The sequence below is a fragment of the Callithrix jacchus genome, chromosome 7 (genome assembly GCF_049354715.1).
Source record: "Callithrix jacchus isolate 240 chromosome 7, calJac240_pri, whole genome shotgun sequence".
Taxonomy (NCBI): Eukaryota; Metazoa; Chordata; class Mammalia; order Primates; family Cebidae; genus Callithrix; species Callithrix jacchus.
In genome coordinates, this window is record NC_133508.1 from 57612497 (window position 1) to 57634856 (window position 22360).

Consider the following 22360-nt stretch of genomic DNA (forward strand, 5'->3'; position numbering starts at 1 on the left):
GTTATTGAAGGCTAAGAATAAATTTGGACCTTTAAAGTCTATACTTCTTTTTACTTTTATGTTTTCTTTTTTGAGATGGAATCTCACTCTTTGTCCCCAGACTGGAGAGCAATGGCACAATCTCAGCTCACTGCAAACTCCACCTCCCCGGTTCAATTGATTTTCCTGCCTCAGCCTCCCGAGTAGCTGGGACTATAGGTGCCTGCCACCACACCCAGCCTAGCTCTTTCTTGAAACCCTAGGAAAGTAACTCTTTTAATGTTGTCAGCTGTTAAGATATTTAATATGAGAAAACACAAAGAGTTCGATATTAATAATCTTAACAGCTGTCAACATTAATAGGGTTTCTCTACCAGGATCTTACAAAGAAACATTAAGTTCGGGTTTCAAAAAAAAAAAAACCTAGGCCAGGAATGATGGCAGGTACCTATAGTCCCAGCTACTTGGGAGGCTGAGGCAGGAGAATTGCTTGAACCCGGGAGGTGGAGGCTGCAGTGAGCCAAGATTTCACAATGCACTCCAGCCTAGGCAACAAGAGTGAGATGTCATTTCAAAAAAAAAAAAAAGGCCAGGCACAGTGGCTCATGCTTGCAATCCCAGCACTTTTGGAGGCCAAGGAGGGTGGATCACTTGAGTTCAAGAGTTCGAGCCAGCCTGGCCCACACGATGAAACCTCAGCTCTACTAAAAACAAAAAAATGAGCTGGGTGTGGTGGCAGGTGCCTGTGATCCCAGCTACCTGGAGGCGGAGGCACAAGAATAGCTTGACCTTGGGAGGCAGAAGTTGCAATGAGCCAAGATGGTGCCACTGCACTCCAGTCTGGGTGACACGAGCAAAACTCTGTCTCAAAAAAAAAAGAAAACAACTACATATGAAGACATGAAAAGAAAAACATAACGAGGCAAAAAAATAAAACCAACAAAAAAGGTTTATTCTTAGCTAAAAGTAATCCTTCTTCAGTATTTAATCTATCTCCTTTCTCATGAAAAGGGAGCTAACAAAAGTAATGTATCATGTTTTAAAGCCCAGTCAATGGCTCATACCTGATGTCCACTCTAAGCTTAGGATAATACTGAGACACATATTTCCTGATGAGACTGTAGGAAGCTTCTTTAGGTTCACAAAGGCGAGTAAAAGCCAGTGGGAGGACATCCTCCAATTTTACTTGTGGTTCTGGATCCACTGCAGAGCTCCTATTCTGAAATGTAATATCAAAAATTATGATCATTACACAATATAAATGTTTCTACATATAACTTAAGGGCTTTCCTTAGCTGATTAAACTTTTACTTGAGAGCCTTAAAAATACATATAAAAGCTGGGTGTGGTGGCTCACAACTGTAATCCCAGCACTTTGGGAGGCGAGGTGGGTAGATCATTTGAAGTCAGGAGTTCAGGACCAGCCTGGTCAACATCGTAAAACCCTCTCTCTACTAAAAATACAAAAAATTAGCCAAGTGTGGTAGCGAGCGCTTGTAAGCCCAGCTATTTGGGAAGCTGAGGCACAAGAAATTCTTGAACCCAGGAGGTGGAGGTTGCAGTGAGCCAAGATGGAGCCACCACACTCCAGTCTGGATGACAGAGGAAGACTCCATCTCAAAAAATAAAAAAGAAACGAAAAGAAAAAAACAGCTGGGCGTAGTGGCTCATGCCTGTAATCCCAGCAATTTAGGAGACCAAGGAGGGTGGATCACCCGAGGTCCTAAGTTGGAGACTAGTATGGCCAACATGGTGAAACCCTGTCTCTACTAAAAATACAAAATTAGCCAGGCATGGTGGCATATGCCTGTAATTCTAGCTACTCATGAGGCTGAAGCAGGAGAATCACTTGAACCCGGGAGGTGGAGGTTTCAGTGAACCAAGATTACACCACTGCACTACAGCTTGGGCTACAATAGCCATTCCAAAAAAGGAATGTAGACTGTAAAGGTCCTAATTTATTTTTAGCCTTCAATAACAAAGAATGAAGTGCAAAGTAATACATATAGTTCATTTTTAAAGTGCTTGAGGCCGGCCACAATGGCTCACGCCTGTAATCGCAGCACCCTGGGAGGCCGAAGTGGGCAGATCATGAGGTCAGGAGTTTTGAGACCAGCCTGACCAATAGGGGAAGACCCCGCCTATACTAAAAATACAAAAATTAGCTGGGTGTGGTGGCATGTGCCTGTAATCCCAGCTACTCAGGAGGCTGAGGCAGGAGAGTTGTTTGAACCTGAAAGGTGGAGGCTGCAGTGAGCTGAGATCACTCCATTGTACTCCAGCCTGGGAGACAGAGCAAGATTCTCCCTCAAAAAAAAGAAAGTGTTTGCAAAGTCTATCAAAAAAGGATTAAAAACTTCAGAGTTATAAAAAAAGTGTAGAAAAATGTTATTTCAATTTCTGATAATGAGTACAAGACACTTCACTTTATTATTGCAGAAATATTTTACACAAATGAAATTACATGTGTTGGGAGAAGAACGTTAGTATTTATACAAACAGCAAGAAAAATTGGATCTGGGTACAGTTTTGTGGTCTAGTATTAGGTAAAAATGTACATTTAGGTTGGGCACTGGTGGCTCATGCCTATAATCCCAGCACTCTGGGAGGCCGAGGCAGGTGGATCACCTGAGGTCAGGAGTTGGGAGACCACCCTGGCCAAGAGAGTGAAATTCCGTCTGTATTAAGAATACAAACATTAGCTGGGCATGGTAACACACGCCTGTAGTACTCCTAGCTACTGGGAGGCTGAGGCAGGAAAATCATTTGAATACTGGAGTGCAAGCCAAGATAATGCCACTGCACTCCAGCCCGGGAAACAGAGTAAGACTCCATCTCAAAAACAAAAACAAAAAAAATGTAGTCTTATACCTCTCCTCTAGTTTAAAAGATATTTCACAAAAAGCAGTATAATCCATATAGCTGCCCAAAATTTAATGTAAGGCACTTAAGAGCATAGGCATAACCAGGTTGGACTGCTTAGATCTGCATCCTGGCTTTTCTACTGACTAAATGAACAAATTATTTATAACCTCTCTAGGTCTTAGCAGAAAGGCTGAACTTTGCATAGCGCCAGACATATGGCAAACACTCAATGAGTATTGCTATATTTAGTATCAGTAACAGCTCCACAGCACTCAAAACTGTGGTATAGATGTCTTACCTTTCTGTTTCTGGATTTCGGAGGTGTTTTTCTTGATTTCTGAACCACAACAAAACTTCCAGAAGCACCTTTTCCTTTAACCTAAAGTAAATTAATTTTCATTTTGTTATTCTAGTATTTGTAACTATAGGTTAGGCTAACGAAATGACAGTGTTGCGAAAGCTAATGTAAAGTGTGTTTAATTCTTCAGAGAAAAAAGAACAGACGATCAAGAGTCCAAAGATTTCCGATGAAAGCTCCTCTATAGCACCATCTAGCTGATGCTGAGCAATACTGGACAATCCAGTTAATGCTTTGAGCTTTTTGTTTTCTCATCCACAAAATTTTGAGAAGAATGCTACTGTGATACCAGGTTAAATAGTCTTATAAAAACTTTCCAAATGAGGCCAGGCACAGTGGCTCATACCTGTAATCCCAGCACTTTGGGAGGCTGAGGCAGGCAGATCACAAGGTCAGGAGTTCAAGACCAGCCTGGCCAATATGATGAAACCCCATCTCTACTAAAAATACAAAAAATTTAGCCAGGTGTGGTGGCAGGTGCCTGTAGTCCCAGCAACTCAGGAAGCTGAGGCAGAACTGCTTGAACCTGGGAGGCAGAGGTTGTAGTGAGCTGAGATCACGCCACTGCACTCATAGCCTGGGTGACAAAGCAAGACTCCGTTTCAAAAAAAAAAAACTTTTACAACAAAATAAAAAAAGCAGAAGTGTCCCACAGAAGGAAGGGACACAATCTCTTAGAAAAATACAAACAGTCCTCACTGTCTTAAATGCTCCTTGGAAAAAGTTTAGAGCCTAATTAGTCTCAGGCCATATAACTTCCCACAGTTTACCAGTAACACATTATTCCTTATGGAAAAGGTTATCTAACAATTTTCTAGACACTGCACAAAATGGTATGTAAGTTTTGCCATATATTTCCAGTTCACAAAGCACCTTCATAAAGTTTTAAAGTTGATTCACAATAGGCCAGCAGTGGTTCATTCCTGTAATCCCAGCACTTGGGGAGGCCAAGGTGGGCAAATGACTTGAGGTCAAGAGTTTGAGACCAGCTTGACCAACATGGTGCAATTCTGTCTCCACTAAAAATATTAAAAAGTAGCCAGGTGAGGTGGTGGGTGCCTGTAATCCCAGCTACTCAGGAGGCTAAGGCAGGAGAACTGTTTGAACACGGGAGGCAGAGAGTACAGTGAGATGGTATCACGACACTGCACTCCAGCCTGGGTAACAGAGCGAGACTCCACCTCAAAAAAAAAAAAAAAAAAAGCTGATTCACAACAGCCAAAGTCCTCCACAGCTTAATTTTACCTACACTGCAATCAATGTAGCAATCAAGCTGGAATGCTTTGAGCCTACTGAGTTGTTTAAGCATCAAACTGAGGGTGGTCAGGTTACGTAAGCTAGAATAGGTCATAAACTAAAACATGAGGCCATCGAATAAGCTATGCTGACATTAATTTTGTTATAGGATAAGTCCTTGGCTCTAATAATTATATTAACTAGGTAAGACCTTTTAATCAATGGTCATTTTGTTTTATTTTAGAGACAGGGTCTTACTCTGTCATACATGGTAGAGTGCAGTGGCATAATCATAGCTCATTACAGCCTCAATTCAAGCAATCCTCCTACCTCAGTCTCCTGAGTTGGGACTATGGGCATGCACCCCTACATTTGGCTAATTTTTAAATTTTTTGTAAAGGCTGGGAGTGGGGGCTCACATCTGTAATCTCAGCACTTTGGGAGGCTGAGGCAGGTGAATCACTTGGGTCCAGGAGCTTGAGACCAGCCTGGGCAACACGGAAAAACCTTGTCTCTACAAAGAATACAAAAATTAACTGGGTGTGGTGGTGTACACCTAGTCCCACATACTTGGGAAGCCCAGGTGAAAGGACTGCTGGAGTCCAGTGGGTAGAGGTTGCAGTGAGCCAAGATTGCACCTCTGAACCCCAGCTTTGGCCAGAGTGAGATCCTGCCTCAAAAAGTAAAATAAAATACAATAAAGAAGTAATTTTTTTGTAGAGACAGGGTCTCACCTCGCTATGTTGCCAAGGCTGGTCTCAAACTCCTGGCCTGAAGCAACCCTCCCACTTCAGCTTCCCAAGGTTCTGGGATTACAGGCATGAGCCACTGCACCAGGCTATCAGTGATAATTTTAAAGGCTGTTTAAATATCAGTTTTACATTTTGAGAAAGCTAGACTCTAAGCTCCACACGGCGGGAATATGTTTTATTCACTGACAGACCTCCAGGCAACTGGCACATAGGAGACAAGACATATTTGTGGAATTAAGTACTAGTTGAAAGTCCCTAAGCAGAGTTTAAATGCCTGAGTGGCACTGATTCTATACTGATCAAACAGGCAGGGAGGCATAGAAAAAAAACAAGACTAGGAATGTGGTGAACTAGGTTTTTAAAATCTTTGCCACTGCCATGATATATTAGCAGTTATTTCATCACTCTGGACCTCTGAAGAGTGTAACGTAAGATAGTTTATTCTGGCTTTAGATTTCTATGGTTCTAAATCTCCATGCACTATGCAAGGTAAAGTGGATTTATGCCTGAAATCAACATTGGTTCCAGTACTAGTCACATTTCACTGAGGCTTCTCTGATACTCCTAACAGGCTTTAATAGTTTAGATACTAATCAGCTAAGGTAAGCATATTTGCAAAGCTAAAAATTAATAGTTAGAAATCTACCATTTAAGTTAGACATTGAAGAAAACAAACCTAAGACACAAGGAATTATCATTTTCGCTATTTCTTTTTTTTTTTCAGACGGGTCTCACTTTTACTAAGACTGGAATGGTGAGATCATAGCTTAGTCTTGAGCTCCCCAGGCTCAAGCGGTCCTCCTGCCTCTGCCTCCCGAGTAGCTGGGACTATACATAGGGTGGACTGGCACATGCCACTACACCCTGCTAATTTTGTATTTTTTGTAGAGAAAGGGTCTTGCTATGTTGCCCAGGCTGGTCTCGATCTCCTGGGCTCAAGTGATCCTCCCAACTCAGCCTCCAAAAGTGCTGGGACTACAGGTGTTGGCCACCATGTTTAGCCCCATTTCTGCTGTTTCAGTAGTAGGATTCCTTACCTCTTTTCATGTTCAGTGCTACATGATTTCAAGCACAAGCAGTCCCCAAAGAAAACTTCAATTAGGGGCAAAGTAAGCTAGAAAAAACTTATGCTATCTTAATGGCACCAATGTTTCCAAACCTAGCCTCAGATAATTCAAAGAGGTTAAACTTAAGCAATTTCACCATCATACAACCTATTTTTAACAAAAAAGACACAAAAAGCCTAAATGTTACTAACTATAGACTTAAAGCCAATACACAATGAAATCATCTTATTACTAACAACTGTGTAATACCTGTTTGATGACTCCTCTATTTAATTCTCTTTTCAGTGCTTGTTTAAGGAGATAACCCCTTCTCTCCAGCTCCAGAGAAGGATACTTATGGATGATGTATTTTCGAATAGCAACTACTGATGCACCACTCTTCTGGAAGCAAGCCTAGAAAAGATTTATCAAACCATATACTTTAAACCAGTTGTTTTTTATTAGATACAGAGTCTGACATATGTTTTCAAAATAAATTATTTTGGAAGTGAACTTAATAATGGATGACAAAAATGGTAGGGAAGAATGAACTTCAGAAGACTTCAGTTATAACGGCTATGGAGATATAACAGAATTACTAAATATTTCTGCTACAAATTTAATCAAAACAGCCTGAAAGACCATACTAAACATGAACAACATTCTATATATAACAAAGAACCTCTTTCCATTTTAATTCCGTTCCATATTTAGAAGACAGATCTCTGGCATCAAAATAAGAGAAGCAGAACAAACCTATCAATTACAGGATCACAGATCTGGTCCATTTTAAGGTATAAGCTTAAGAAATGAGCATGCCAGGATCAATATTTCCCTGAAGGCTTTATATGAATGTCAGCAGAGAGAAGACTCAAGATAATAAGAATAAATGGCATACAAATGGGTTTACAGATGGCAAAGCCCTGAAGGCGAGTTTTGGGTAATAGTGAAGGTATTCTATTTGAATTTAATGTGCCCTCTTTCCATTTCCATCCTATTTTACGTATACTCCATTTGACTAATACAATTCGAAGAATTAAGTAGCTCATTATTTCACGAAGGTAGTAAATATTTAATATTTTTCAAATGCTTAAAATTTTGTTTTCCAACTGGTCATTGTCATCAAATCAAACACTTTAAATTTTGAAGCACACAGAAGTAGCATCTGTCATTTAATGGGCCAGTCCATCAATTCTGTACTGCCATGTTGTCTATTAAATGAATGTAGCACTTATTCTCACTGGATAAGAATTTTGTTGATGTTTTTATGCATTTTGACAGCAAAGAAAAATAACTCACAGGTTATTTTTAGTAATAGTCCAGAATAGATTGTACAACACAAAACAAGTTGTATTAATATGGGTCATATAATTCAAGTCTATGTCTCTGAACTATTATTAATGACCTATTGAGTTTTACTCTTGATCTTATAAAGAAAACACAAAGCAAAGAAAACCAAGCAGAAAAGAACACTAACGCTCAAACAAATAATCTTTTGCTCTACCAATCTGACAATGAGATGGAAGTAGACATCATGATTCCTGTTTGATACAGAAAATGCTATCTGTGGTCTGAAACAATAATTTGACATATTGCACGGAATATACATTATTTATATATATCCATCATCTGTATAAATATGCACAACCATATTCAAACCATTCTTAAGCCAAACTGACATTGTTTTAATTTTTTGTTTCACTATTTTAAAGTTTTAGTACCTTTTACATCCTCACTATGATGCTGCTCCTTCAAACCCAGGCTCAGTGATCACCAAATGAAATCCTTGAAGAGAGGCTATACAAACCAGAGATTTCACTACAGTCAGGCAGTCTAGACCAATGAAGTTTTCTTAATGAGGTGAGAGCATAAGAAGTCCTGAAGGAGTAGCGGAAGAGGTCTGAAGGCAAACCCCTTTTCCAGTTTATGTGTTAGTGCTATCTTCTTGCATTCTGAGAATAACAAAGAGGCTGCTCCTTTTTATACACATCTTCCTTTTTCTGGTTACAATTATCTGTATCCCTGACTTCCTAATCTTGCCTTAGACCCTAACAACGGTGCCTGAAAGATGGGTCTGTTCCAATTCCTCTTATCATCTGATCACGTGAACTAAACAAAGCAAAATTAAATGAAAAGACTTGGCTGGGAGCGGTGGCTCACGCCTACAATCCCAGCACTTTGGGAGGCTGAGGCGGGTGGATCAGGAGGTCAAGAGATCAAGACCATCCTGGTCAACATACTGAAACCCCGTCTCTGCTAAAAATACAAAAAAAAAAAATTAGCTGAGCATGGTGGTGCGTGCCCGTAGTCCCAGCTACTCAGGGGGCTGAGGCGGGAGAACTGTTTGAACCCAGGAGGCAGAGGTTGCGGTCAGCCGAGATCATGCCACTGCACTCCAGCCTGGGTAACAAGAGCAAAACTCTGTCTCAAAAAAAAAGGAAAGACTTATACAATAAAGGCAATGTCAGATTAGAAGATAACCTTTAAATAGCAAATTTTTTTTGATGAAAAGTCAATGGATTACAGCAAATCATAAATCTATATAAGGAGAATAATTTTGGTAAAGCATTTTGGAATGTCTAGGTGATAAAGCAGTGTTTTTAACAGGGTTCAGGTATGAAAGATAACCACTACCAAGATCAGACACCACTTTACAAATGAACTTAAGAGATATTTTTTAACCAAAAATTCTCAGTATTTTTCAGTTACTGAGTCATAATTAGATTTATAAGGGCAAGGACTTTGCTAGCCTTAATAATTCCATACCACTAGGAGGGGTCCCTGACAGAGGGAAGGCAGTCCTTAAATGTTTGTTGAATGAATTAACATTTGAATGAATTAGTATTTTCAGCCTTCGAATAAAAACTATACTTACTCAATAAACTAAATTTAAAAATTCTAAAGTTAAAAATATTTGCAACAGTAAGTATACATTTTTTTAAAAATTAAGTGTTTACCAAATGTAATTACATTAGAAAAACATGAACACATAATGACGTCCCTCTCTTTAAAACTCCTTTAGGAAGCAGAGCAAGACTTATGATGTCTAGACAGAAGTATGTCATTTTCAAATAAGAAAAAAATGAACATAATAAATCTAAGATGAATTGCTTGAAATAAAAACTTGCCTTAATGGCCTCAGTTAAGATTGCATCCATCTTGGGACGTGGGGAAGAAGCCATCGGTGTTTGTTTCTGGGCCCTGGCTAGCTGGCTGGCAGAAAGGGTAGCCCAGGAAGGAATTGTTTTTTTCACTTTCTTCTCCTTTTCTTTAGATTGATCTTTCTCACTTTAAAACAAAGAATTGTTATTATAGAAGATAAACTCTCTAGAAAGATGTACAAAGTCAGAAAGAGAAAAAGACCAGGAAGAGATAAAAATTAACGCTTTAATTTATTACAGGCTAAAGTGATATGTACAATAAGCAAAATTTTACAAAATAACTCTTTAAAAACTGGGTACTATACATGAATTAAAAAGGTGTTTTTCTCTTAGGTGCAGGAGAGAGGCATCACATAAATTAGCACTGGTATAAGCACTTAGTACATAAGATAAATGAGAATTTAAAATGCATATTTGTTAATAATGACAACAGATGCAATTTGGTATAGTGAAAAAATTTCAAGCTCTTAAGTCAGAAAGCATTTGTTTGCGTTTTCAAGCAAACATTTACTAGCTAGCTATATGATCTTAGTAAATGATGTGAGTCTCAGTCTCCTCAGCTATAAAATAGTAATATAAAACCAACTACTTCCCAAGGCGTTGCAAGAGTTGTAACAGTATGTTTATCAAAGCAATTTTATGAGCTTTAAAGCATTATACAAATTTTATTCTGAGTATATAACAGTACTCTGTGCACCTAATATATGCATTAGAAGATTTTAGAGATTTAAAAATATAGGATAGGCTGGGTGCAGTGGCTCATGCCTGTTATCCCAGCAATTTGGGCATCTGAGATTGTAGAATTGCCTGAAGCTAGGAGTTCAAGCCCAACCTGGCTAACATAGTGAGACACCATCTCTATTAAAAATACACACACAGCCAGGCGCGGTGGCTCATGCCTGTAATCCCAGCACTTTGGGAGGCCGAGGCGGGTGGATCACAAGGTCAAGAGATAAGAGACCATCCTTGGTCAACATAGGTGAAACCCCATCTCTACTAAAAATACAAAAAATTAGCTGCGCACGGTGGCACGTGCCTGTAATCCCAGCTACTCAGGAGGCTGAGGCAGGAGAATTGCCTGAACCCAGGAGGCGGAGGTTGCGGTGAGCCAAGATCGCGCCATTGCACTCCAGCCTGGGTAACAGCGTTAACTCCATCTCAAAAAAAAAAAAAAAGAAAAAAGAAAAAAAAAATACATACACGCACACAATAGTTACTACAAATTCCACAGACCTTAGCTATATCTATGAAACTCAGATAAAGAATACCCTGAAGATTATACCCAGAAGGTATAGTTATTACTAAGCTATTCCTTTTATGATTATGTGCTGCATAATGATATTTTAGTCGACAGACCACATATACTACAGTGGTCTCAAGATTATGAAGGAAATGAAAACCTCCTTTTACCTGGTTAACATGATAGCTATGGTAATATCACAGCACAACACATGACTCACTTGTTTGTGGTGACATTGGTATAAACAAACCTACTGTGCTGCCAGGCATATAAAAATATAGCACACTGGCCAGGCGTGGTGGCTCACACCTGTAATCTCAGCACTTTGGGAGGCCAAGGTGGATGGATCATGAGATCAAGAGATCGAGACCATCCTGGCCAACATGGTGAAACCCCATCTCTTCTAAAAATACAAAAATTAGCTGGACATGGTGGCGTACACCTGTAATCCCAGCTACTCAGGAGGCTGAAGTGGGGGAATCGCTTGAACCAGGGAGGCGGAGGTTGCAGTGAGCTGTGATCATGCCACTGCACTCCAGCCTGGAGACATAGGGGGACTCCATCTCAAAAAAAAGTAGCACATTACAATTATATATAATACATAATACTTAATAACTACTAGTTTATGTGTTTACTATACTTTTTATCATTATTTTAGAGTACATGCTTTCTATCTAAAAAAATAAAAAGTTAACTGTCAAACAGACTCAATCAGGTCTTTCAGAACAATGCTATCCAAAAGACAGCACTGTTACCATAGGAGATGACAGGTCCATGCATATTACTGCTCCTGAAGGCCTTCCAGTGGGACAAGATCTGGAGGTGGAAGACAGAGATACTGATGACCCTGACACTGTGCAAGCATAGGTTAAGTTAAGGTGTGTGTTTGTGTCTTAATTTTGTTTTTATATAGATATGACGTCTCATGATGTTGCCTAACCTAGACTCAAATTTCAGGGCTCAAGCAATCCTCCCACCTTGGCTTCCTAAGTAGCCAGGGCTACAGGTATGTACCACTGCATATGGTTTGTGTCTTCATTTTTAATAAAGTTTAAAAGTTTTTTAAAAATAAAAAATTTTTAGGGCCAGGAGTGGTGGCTCACGCCTGTAATCCAAGCATTTTGGAGGCCAAGGCAGGCGGATCACCTGAAGTCGGGAGTTTAAGACCAGCCTGACCAACATGGTGAAACCCCGTTTTTAAAAAGAAAAATATATATATAATATATTAAAAAATAAATAATTTTTTACTCAGAAAAAAGCTTGTAAAATAACAATAAAAAATACTTTTTTGTACAGCTGTGTAATGTGTTTGTATTTTAAACTTTTGACAAGAGCCAAAAAGTTTAAAAAATTAAAACATTTATAAAGTTACAGTAAGGTAAGGTTTATTACTGAAGAAATAAAAATATCTTTTAATAAATTTAGTGTAGCTTAAACATACAATGTTTATAAAGTCTACAGTTGAACACAGTAACGCCCTAGGCCTTTCCATTCACTTACCACTCATTCACCCGAACAACTTCCAATCCTCTAAGGTCCATTCATGGTAAGTGCCCTATACAGGTAAACCATTTTTTATCTTTTATATCATATTTTTACTGTACCTTTTCTATGTTTAAATACACGAATACTTACCATTGTGTTATAATTGCCTACAGTATTTAGTACAGTAACATGCTATAAAGGTTTGTAGCCTAGGAACAACACACTATCCCATAAAGCCTTGGTATGTAGTAGGCCGTACCATGTACGTTTGCGTAAGTACACTTTATGATGTTGGCACGATGATGAAATTCCCTAAAAATGCATCTCTCAGAATGTCTATCATTGTTAAGCAATGTATGATTATATTTAAAAGTAATTTCTAACTGTTCTGACCAATTGTGAAAAGAGTAGAATAATAAATTACTACCAGCTCTCCTGCAAAAACAAAAAAATTAAAATTAAAAAGTAACTGCCATCACCTTATATAGATACACCTCAGTAGCAAATTTTACTTTCAGATTCTCAAAGTCAATTCCTCAACTGACTACTTCAGCAAACATATATAGACTTTTGGGTCACACTATCAATGGTTTGATACAGATTAATGCCTTCTAATGAAAGCACACAAAAACAATCCACTCCTGGCACAGAGATAGGAATAAAATAGTGAAATGTCTTCTAGGTCTGATTTTTATAGTTATTTTCATATCTTACTGAAGTGTTGCCAATGCTTAAAATATTAGATACACTCCACAATAAATCGTAAGCTCAAAAACACATTCCAAAGCCAAAGAGAAAGACCTTTGGATTATTCAAACCATGGTGTTCTGCTAACCACAGCAAATTCTAGCAGGTCATATACAATTATATAATAAGCCTATTTCAAATGATAATTCTAAAAATTAAATCCAAATAGCAAACACCTAGCATAAACCAATGTTGCAACACTGTCTTTACACATTCTTCAAATATAAATAACAAGAAGACATAACTCCTTACTCCTTTTTGGTTTCCTCAGAAGACTTATTTTCTTCCTTCTCTTCATTCTCAGGTTCAACCTTTGGCTGCTCTGCCTCACTCGAAGTGGCAGGTGGTGTTTCATTCTCTTGTTCCTCTACAGTGGAAACAGATTCCTCTGAACTTACATCCGGTTCTAAAAAATCAGGTGAGCAAAAGTGCATAAGCAGATGTATTCAAATCTGAGTCAAAAGGGCAAAAGTTTATCTTATTAAACAGACCAGCCAAAGTTTCCAATTAACAAATTCTAAAATAAAAACAAATGATCACTAATGGAGTTTTCTTACATTCTTCATGCCACTCAAGCTGCCTGGTCAAGTGGTTGTTTATTATGAGAAAAATAGATAAACCAAGAAATTACATAGAAAGGAAAACTGATTTCATCCCAAATCGTTTAATTATTCTACTCTGCAATATTCATGAGACTCACAATTAAGAAAATAGCCATTTTATAATTTAACAGGCAAATCCCAGAGAGTAAATAATAAAAACCTCATGTATTTTCCAAGAGGAATGACTGAAACAAGAGTAGAAATATGAGAGAGGGAACATGGAGGTCTGCTTGTTATCTGTGCCTTTCCTTCACAGCATGTCTCTTTGAGCAACTACTATAAAACACAGAACCCCAGGCACTGGTTATGCAGGGACTTCACAGGACTCCAAAAGAAAAAACAAACAAACAAAAAAAACACAAAAGAAAAAGGACTCCAGTGGCATGAATATACGTCAAGCCAAAGTATATGCTTAAAGAATCTGATCGTTTAAATTATATGAATTAATTATTGGACTAATGATAAGGACTTCTTATTTTGTCTTCTCAATAACTGCTTAAGAGTTAGGGCTTAATAAAGGTTCAGTAATTCAACAGATATTGAATATGTTGTATGTATATGACATTGTTTCCAACTCATTAAACTACGTGTCTGTTTCTGTGTAAAATGTAGTTTATAAAATTTAAAATGAGTAAAGTCTAATTTCTATGTACAAAATACTGTGTACAAAATGGGATAGAGAGAAGATTAAACATACAACTTGTGAAGTGACACTATTTCTTTATCAACTCTTGGCTGACTTTTCTAATACTCTGCATCTGAACCTTCTGGCATATATTCTGAAAACTGATATTATTAGTGATTTAGTGGCTTCAGCTGGCTGTTAAATAAGCGTGGATTGAGATAGACCAAGTGCCTTATCCCAGTGCTGAACAAGATAATCTATCTTCAACTCACCAGCACCCGTTTACTTTTTAAAATATTCGGATTCCCATGTTTCTTAACTGCCTTAGGCCAGGGTACCCAAATTGTTTATAGCATTCATCTAAGAATTCAGAGACAAAATCCCGGCTCAGCCAAAAAAGAGTATATTGACTGGTTTTTGATGTCTGCCCTGATGCACCCACCAAGGGATACAGGCAACAAGGATGCATGTATTTTCTATTCCCTTTTTTTTTTTTTTGGAGACAGTTTCCCTCTGTTGCCTAGCTTGGAGTGCAATGGTGTGATCTCAGCTCACTGCAACTTCTGCCTCCTGGGCTCAAGTGATTCTTGTGCCTCAGCCTCCCAAGTAGCAGGGATTACAGGCATGCACCACCATGCCCAGATAATGTTTGTAATTTTAGTAGAGATGACCATGTTGGCAGGCTGGTCTTGAACTCCTGACCTCAGGTGATCTGCCCACCTCGGCCTCCGAAAGTGCTGGGATTACAGGTGGGAGCCACTGCGCCCAGCCCTCTATTCCTAATACGGGCTGGTCAGCAAATAACTGATTCTAACAGCCACAACAGGGGCAGCACAATGTGCTCATCCCTGAAAAATTGAGGTAAAAGACAAGAAAGGGAAAAAGAAAAAAAAAGATCTTGAGAAGAAAAATAAAGATGGGAAAAGGAGAAGAGGTGGTTATAGACGCCATAAAGGAGCATTAGTACTCCACACTGATGGGTCTATGTTTCTTTCCATTGGTTATGCTCCCACCACTGACTGGCCAATCTTTTCTCTAGCGATACCTGTTACAGACCAACAGATTACCATTCGCTTCTCTTAAGGCCTCCAGATGGTTTCTGGATGAACCTTTCACTATCTACCCTGAAGGCCCACGTTTTCCAGTCTCCCAGAGTGCATTCATTCCCATGACACTTTATGTCCAGAATGCTACTCTGGCCATTTCTGTCATCCCCAACCATTTTTCTGTTTTTAATTCCAACATAACATTTTCACCTTCCAAAAATCTTTACAGAGAAAATGAAATCTTACTTTGCCCACGTGGTCTGGCAATGACATACCAACAGCTAGCTATTGATTCTCTCTCTAAATGTTTCCCCAAAACACTTAAGTCATGAAAAAAAGAACAATTAAGTTCAAAGGAATTTACGGGATACTCCAAATTGCAGTAAAACATTTGCTGTTTTAAGTGGTGTCCCGGTTTTACTTTACCTGGCTTTTCTTCCTCCCCTTCAGCAAGCTTGCTTTTGGGAGGAGTTTCCCGAGTAGAATTCACAGTTCGACGAATCGGCATGGTGCTATCTTCTACCTTCTGTGAAAAGAGATGGCCATAATCAAACATGCATTAAAAAATTCTCTTTTCTCTCTTTCTCAAAGGGCCTAACTGGGTGCTAGAAGATGTAGAATTCTTCAAGTCGACTCCAGGATCTGATGCAAATTACTTTTAATAAGTTTTTTGAAGTGAATATGATTTTTAAGAAATACTTTTTCAAGTATGTTATTTTAGCTTGAATTTCAAATGGAAACACATAATTATAGTTGATTTGCTATAAATTTAGAAGGTTGGAGGTTTTCTCAGGAATTTGAGGGGAAAGGGAAGATGAAAAGAACTTTGTATCTGATTTTTTTTCCAAATTTACAACCTAGACTCCCCAAAGTAAGGGAAGGAACATGTACCAAGAAGGACCCAGCAGGGCCTGAAGTCAGGGATTGATCCAAGAGTGAGCTTCAAGAATGTGTCAGCCCCTACCTCACCTAACTTGTCCGCGTGGATCAGCTGAGCTCCTACTATAAGTGGGAGTGCCTTAGGATGGACGAGTTCACCTTGAGACGTATCAGTCGCCATTTTAAATAATTTCTAGGCCCGAGTACAGGTTACACTCTGAAGCCTCTGCTGTTAACCACAAGGATTTTTCCTAATGGTTTCAGTGTGGTGAAGAATCAACCTAAAGCACAGAAAAGACCTGGTGTGAAGATTAACAGAAACAAAACTAAACTAAAACGTCTAAATTTAATACATATCCAAAGAGAAAAAAATATAACTATAAAGTTTATGGTTATGACAGATGATTTGGTTATTCAGAAAGATAAAACTATCAAAATGTAGACTACATAAAGCAGCACTAAGACGAATGCATAAGCCACAGCAGCTGTTTGCACCTTCCACATGAACAAAGACAACAAGGGCAAGGAAGCTCATAAGGAACCTAATCCCATCCCCTTTCCTGCCACCATCAGGAACTTAGAAGGATAGAATAAGGAGACTAAGGAACAGTTACTAAAATGTTTAGTAAAAGATCAGTTTACCAAGAGAAGGCTTTTGTTGTTACTGTTCTCAAAAGGGTCAGCAAAATTACCTGTAGTCTTAAACTCTATCTCTAGTAGATGAGCACTTTTTTTCTTCTATTAAGGGATAACACAAGGGCAAAAATACTGCTGAATAACATGACATTCTATTAGCCTCCAGACCCACAGAAGCAAATTTAGAACATCACCTAGGAGAATAAAAGTATGCTTCTATAACTGCCATATTTTTAATGTAAGGAAAACTAGTACAGAATAATATAAATATTCAAAAATAAAACCCATGCAGTCACCCAAGTTTACCTGAGCACTGACACCCCTTCTTTCCCAAAAATCTCATCTGAGACTCAATGACATTTCATATAAAAATTCCTCAATACAAAAAAAAAAAGAAGACCATTTAAGTGTTTAGGTCTCTGTGCTAGTGAACTATTAACAAAGAGTTGGGGAATGACAGTCATTCCACTTCTACATTAAGCCCTAACCTTGCCTAAGAATTTAAGAGCTTTCAATTTGCCAAGTAACAGTCCCAACCTAAAACAACTAGGATAAATCCAGAAATTTCATACATAGAGGATGCAGTCACATTTATAAGGAAAAATCTTTTTATAGGAACACCAAGAGGAATACCAGACTTGTCAACTGTCAATCAGCTGCAAGGAAAGGCAGCTGAAAGAATTCAGTGCAGTATAACACACTAAAACTTAAGTGAACTAGAATATTCATTAATGTTAAATTTTTTCTCTTTTTTTTTTTTTGAGAGGGAGTCTCACTCTGCTGCTCAGGCTGGAGTGCAGTGGTGGGATCTCAGCTCACTGCAACCCCTGCCCCCTGGGTTCATGTCATTCTTTTGCCTCAGCCTCCCGAGCTGGGACTACAGGTGCCCACCACCATGCCTGGCTAATTTTTTTTGTATTCTTAGGAGAGATGGTGTTTTGCTATGTTGGCCAGGCTGGTCTCAAATGCCGGACCTTGTGATCTGCCTGCCTTGGCCTCCCAAAGTGCTGGGATTACAGGTGTGAACCACCACGCCTGGCTAATTTTTTTTTTCTTGAGACAGGGTCTCGCTCTGTCACCCAGGCTGGAGTGCAGCAGCGTGATCACAGCTTACCACAACCTCTGCCTCCCAGGCTTAAGACATTCTCCCATCTCAGCCTCCTGAGTAGCTGGGACTACAGGCGCATGCCACCATGCCTGGCTAATTTTGTTGTAGAGATGAAATCTCGTCATGTTGCCCAGGCTGGTCTTGAATTCCTGAGCTAAAGCAATCCTCCTGCCTCGGCCTCCCAAAGTGCTGGGACTAAAGGCATGAGCCACTGCCCAGCAAAAATTATTAAAAAATGGTAATGTAGTGATTAATTTCAAGAAATTATAAACTATAATAACAAAAATAGTTGTTTTCTGATCTGTGAAAAGAGGGTCAAGTTGGTTAAGAACATTATTTAGGTCTGTGAAAACTAAAAACCTATCTTGAGATAATTTTAGTATATAAGCTTGGTCATTCATCCAATTAGCAATTATATAGTAATATACTTTCCTTGGTAATAAAAAGCCCTATGCAAATCTGCTGGTATTTTTAACATGCAAAAATGATATAGAAGTAAAACAATTATCACAATCAGGTGTCCTAAATAAAGTTATATTGTCAACGAATTTATCTTTATTAACCCATGATAACACTAGCTAAGCTGAAAATGCTACCGTGAAGTCAACAACCTTCAGGAGTCTCCATTAACAAGCATCTTAAAAAAATGTTTTCCCATTTGGTGCAGTAGCTCATGCCTGCAACCCCAGCACTTTGGGAGGCATAGGTGGGAGGATCCCTTGAGGCTAGGAATTCAAAACTAGCTTAGGCAACATGGTTAAGACTTGGTCTTTACCAAAAATAAATTAAAATTTAAAAACAGGCCAGGTGTGGTGGCTCACACCTATAATCCCAGCACTTCAGGAGGCGGAAGTGGGAGGATCACTTGAGCCCAGAAGTTCAACACCAACCTGGGCAATACAGTTAGACCCTGTCTCTAAAAAAAAAATTAACAATCAGCTGGGCATGGTGGCACGCACCTGTAGTTTCAGCTACCTGGGAGGCTGAGACTGGGAGAATTGCTTGGCCCAGAAAATTTAGGATGCAGCGACCCAAGATCAAGTCACTGCATTTCAGCCCAGCTGACATAGCAGAGCCTGCCTCAAAAAAAATAATTAAATAAGCCAGGTGCAGTGGCAGGTGCCTGCAGTCCCAGCTACTCAGGAGACTGAGGTGAGAGGATCGCTTGAGCCCAGTTCTGGGCTGTAGTGCACTATGCCAATCGGGTGTCCACACTAAGTTTGGCATCAAAATGGTAAGCTCCCGGGAGCGGAGGACCACCAGACTGCCTAAGGAGGGGCAAACTGGCCCAGGATGGAAACAGAGCAGTCAAAACTCCCATGCTGATCAGTAGTGGGATCACACTTGTGAATAACCACTGCATTCCAGCCTGGGCAACACAGCGAGCAACCCGTCTCTTAAACACACACACACACACACACACACACACACACACACGATAAAAAAATTAGTGGTTCACTGTGGGACGTGCCTATAAGTCTCACCTACTTGGAAAACTGAGGTGGCAGGACTGCCAGTGCCCAGGAGATTGAGGCTACCGTGAGCTAGAATCATACCACTGCACTCCAGTCTGGGTGACAGAGCAAGACCCTGGCTCAATAATAATAATAATAGTTGAAGTAATAATGACATCTGGTAATACTTATTACTACATTCATTATATGTGAAGAACACTTAAAACCCAGTTATTTGGGATAAATATTAAGAGACTTTAGGGCCGCATAGAGTGGCGCATGCCTGTATTCCCAGCACTTATGGGGAGGCTGAGGTGAAGATCATCTGAGGTCAGGAGTTCAAGACCATCCTGGCCAAGATGGTGAAACCTCATCTCTATTAAAAATACAAAAGTTAGCTGGGAGCGGTGGCACATGCCTATAGTCCCAGCTACTCAGAAGACTGAAGCAGAAGAATCACTTGAACCCAGGTGGTGGAGGCTGCAGTGAACTGAGATTGAGCCACTGCACTCCAGCCTGGGTTAGTGAGACTCCATCTCAAAACAAAACAAAACACAGAGATGTTAGCCTCAGCTCTGCATTTCCTTAGTAAAAGTCGTAGAACTTCAAAGCTTCAATCAATAGTACTTTCTTTAGAATAGCTGGGTTATTCCCAACTACTCAGGAGGCTGAGGCAGGAGAATCACTTAAACCCAGGAGGCAGAGGTTGCAGTGAGCTGAGATCACACCACTGCACGCCAGCCTGGGTGACAGAGTAAGATTGCATTTCAAAAAAACGGTATGTTAGCCTCAGCTCTGCATTTCCTTAATAAAAGTCAAAGTCATAGAGCTTCAAAGCTTCAATCTGCAGTACTTACTTTAGAATAGTTGGGGTAATTGGCTATTTGATAAATTCACTGTTCATTACAAAGCTAAGTATATGCATGGTTAATTCATACTGCCTTAGTATCACTGTACCTATGTTTGTTTTGTTTTTAGGCAGGGTCTCACTCTGTCACCCAGATTGGAGTATCACAGCTCACTGCAGCTTCAACCTCCCAGGCTCAAGTGACTCTCCCACCTTTGTCTCCCTAGTACCCCGGACTACAGGAATGCACCACCACGCCTGGCTTTTTTTTTTTTTTTTTTTGTAAAGAAAGGGTTTCGCCATGTTGCCTAGACTGTCACAAACTCCTGGGCTCAAGCGATCCACCTGCCTTGGCCTCTCAACATGTTAGGATTACAGGTGTAAGCCACCACATTTGACCCAGTGTACCTATTAACTAAACTTTTTGCTATTGCACTTCTGAATGATCAGGTTTTTTGGCTGCCACACTTGTTCCTGGCAGGTATCTCATCTACTTGGTTCACTTGCTGCATACCTGATGCCTATGAACACACCAGGCACACAACAGATGCTCAATTAATATTTGTTAAAGTAAAGGATGAACAAATGAAGTTTACTCATGTTTTTCACCTTGGTTCTTACATGTGCCAAAAACAGTCTGAGTTTACCTGTGGTTTACTTTGCCCTCTTACGAACATCTGTTTGCTTTTTAAACTTAACATCAGAATAACAACACAAAGATTTACTTTTTGTCAAGGGAAATGCTTAAATTAAATTGGTTATTTTGAGACAGGGTCTTAGGCTGGAGTGCAGTGGCATGATCAGGGATCACTGTAGCCGCCACCTTCTGGGCTCAAGTGATCCTCTCACCTCAGCCACCTCAGCTGGGATTACAGGTACGTGCCACCACACTGCAACAGTTTTTGTATTTTTTGTAGAGACAGGGTCTCCCTGTGTGGCCCAGGCTGGTCTCTAACTCCTGGACTCAAGCAATCTCCTCTTTGGCTTCCCAAAGTGCTAGGATTACAGGCGTGAGCCACCATGCCTGGCTTTAAATTATTTTAATGCAGGCAAAAAAAAAAAAAAAAAAAAAAAAGGACTGTAAAAATAAAAAGCCTCAAATTTCAGTTTTATTTCCTCTACATTAAGAGAAAGCAGTAGGAAAGTGAGTAGGAGTTTAACAACGCAATTCAGTTTACTGATATCCTTGATAACATGCACTTTAGGAAAAGTATTATAATTTCACATTTTACCCCAAAATATATGTGATACATGTCATTAGTGAGGCACTGAACACCTCACACTGTTCCCAATCTAATGTCATTCATTATACTCAGATTTAACGAGTCATGTCACAAAAACCATGCCTGTAATTTGATTGCTGGCACTTTTTATTTTCAAATTTCGGTTAGGTTATGTAAGTAAGCATATACTCCGTGTCTGTCTTGGGCACAGATGCTAAAGACACTACAGGGTGTCTCATCCCAACAAAATCACAATCTAACTGGGCAAGAAGTTAAAACTTTCATCTACATATGGAGAAATCAATATAATTTATCCACCAACTTCCAGACCTACAATCTTCCAAGTAAGCTTAAAAACAATGCAAAAATCGACCCGGCGCGGTGGCTCACGCCTGTAATCCCAGCACTTTGGGAGGCCGAGGCGGGCGGATCACCTGAGGTCAGGAGTTCGAGTCCAGCCTGACTAACATGGTGAAACCCCCGTCTCTACTAAAAATACAAAATTAGCCGGGTGTGGTGGCACATCCCTGTAATCCCAGCTACTCGGGAGGCTGAGGCAGGAGAATCGCTTGAACCCGGGAGGCTGCAGTGAGCCGAGATCACGCCATTGCACTCCAGCCTGGGCAATAAAAGTGAAACTTCGTCTCAAAAAAACACAAAACAAAGCCAAAACCAACCAACCCACCAAATTTCAAAATGTTACTTCTATTTTGACACAAATCACAGTAACGTTTGAGAAGAGCCATGAAAAGTTTAAAGGCTAAAAAGTTTTATGCCGATGCCAGGTAAAACAAAATTAGAGCATCTTTCAAAATGACACTAGTCACGTCTACTTTCACTCTAGACAGTGTGCTCAAAAAGCCCCAGGTGATTTTAGACGTATTTCGAACTGGATTCTCACTTTTCAATGCGATGCAAAGTCAGGAAGTGCAATAAACAACAAAAAGAACGTGCACGCGGAGGCGGTGGCACAGTTCACCCGGTCCCGGAGAGAACTCTCTCAAAAACGGTAAGTGGCTGTCCCCGGTCTCGGATCTGGGGCTCTCACCGCACCACTCCTGCCTCCATCTC

The 22360-nt window shown here is 39.8% G+C and overlaps 1 protein-coding gene across 11 annotated transcripts in view; it reads right to left on the reverse strand.

Moving 5' to 3' along the window:
* The window catches only part of HP1BP3 (heterochromatin protein 1 binding protein 3), a 42007-nt gene that overhangs the window by 18535 nt on the left and 1112 nt on the right, over positions 1-22360 (reverse strand). For 6 of the 11 annotated variants that reach the window (XR_001912685.5, XR_013519847.1, XR_013519846.1 and 3 more), the window contains exons 2-8: positions 16107-16302; positions 15569-15668; positions 13122-13275; positions 9365-9524; positions 6507-6650; positions 3143-3223; positions 1044-1198 (exon numbers count right to left, since the gene is read on the reverse strand). Coding sequence is in view for 4 of the 11 variants with exons in the window: in XM_009000560.5 (XP_008998808.1) it covers positions 1044-1198; positions 3143-3223; positions 6507-6650; positions 9365-9524; positions 13122-13275; positions 15569-15668; positions 16107-16202 (890 nt within the window). In the remaining 7 variants the exon portion in view is untranslated. The remainder of the gene's footprint in view (positions 1-1043; positions 1199-3142; positions 3224-6506; positions 6651-9364; positions 9525-13121; positions 13276-15568; positions 15669-16106; positions 16303-22360) is intronic. The other 5 variants (XR_004745784.3, XR_013519848.1, XR_013519845.1 and 2 more) reach the window with 1 other exon arrangement.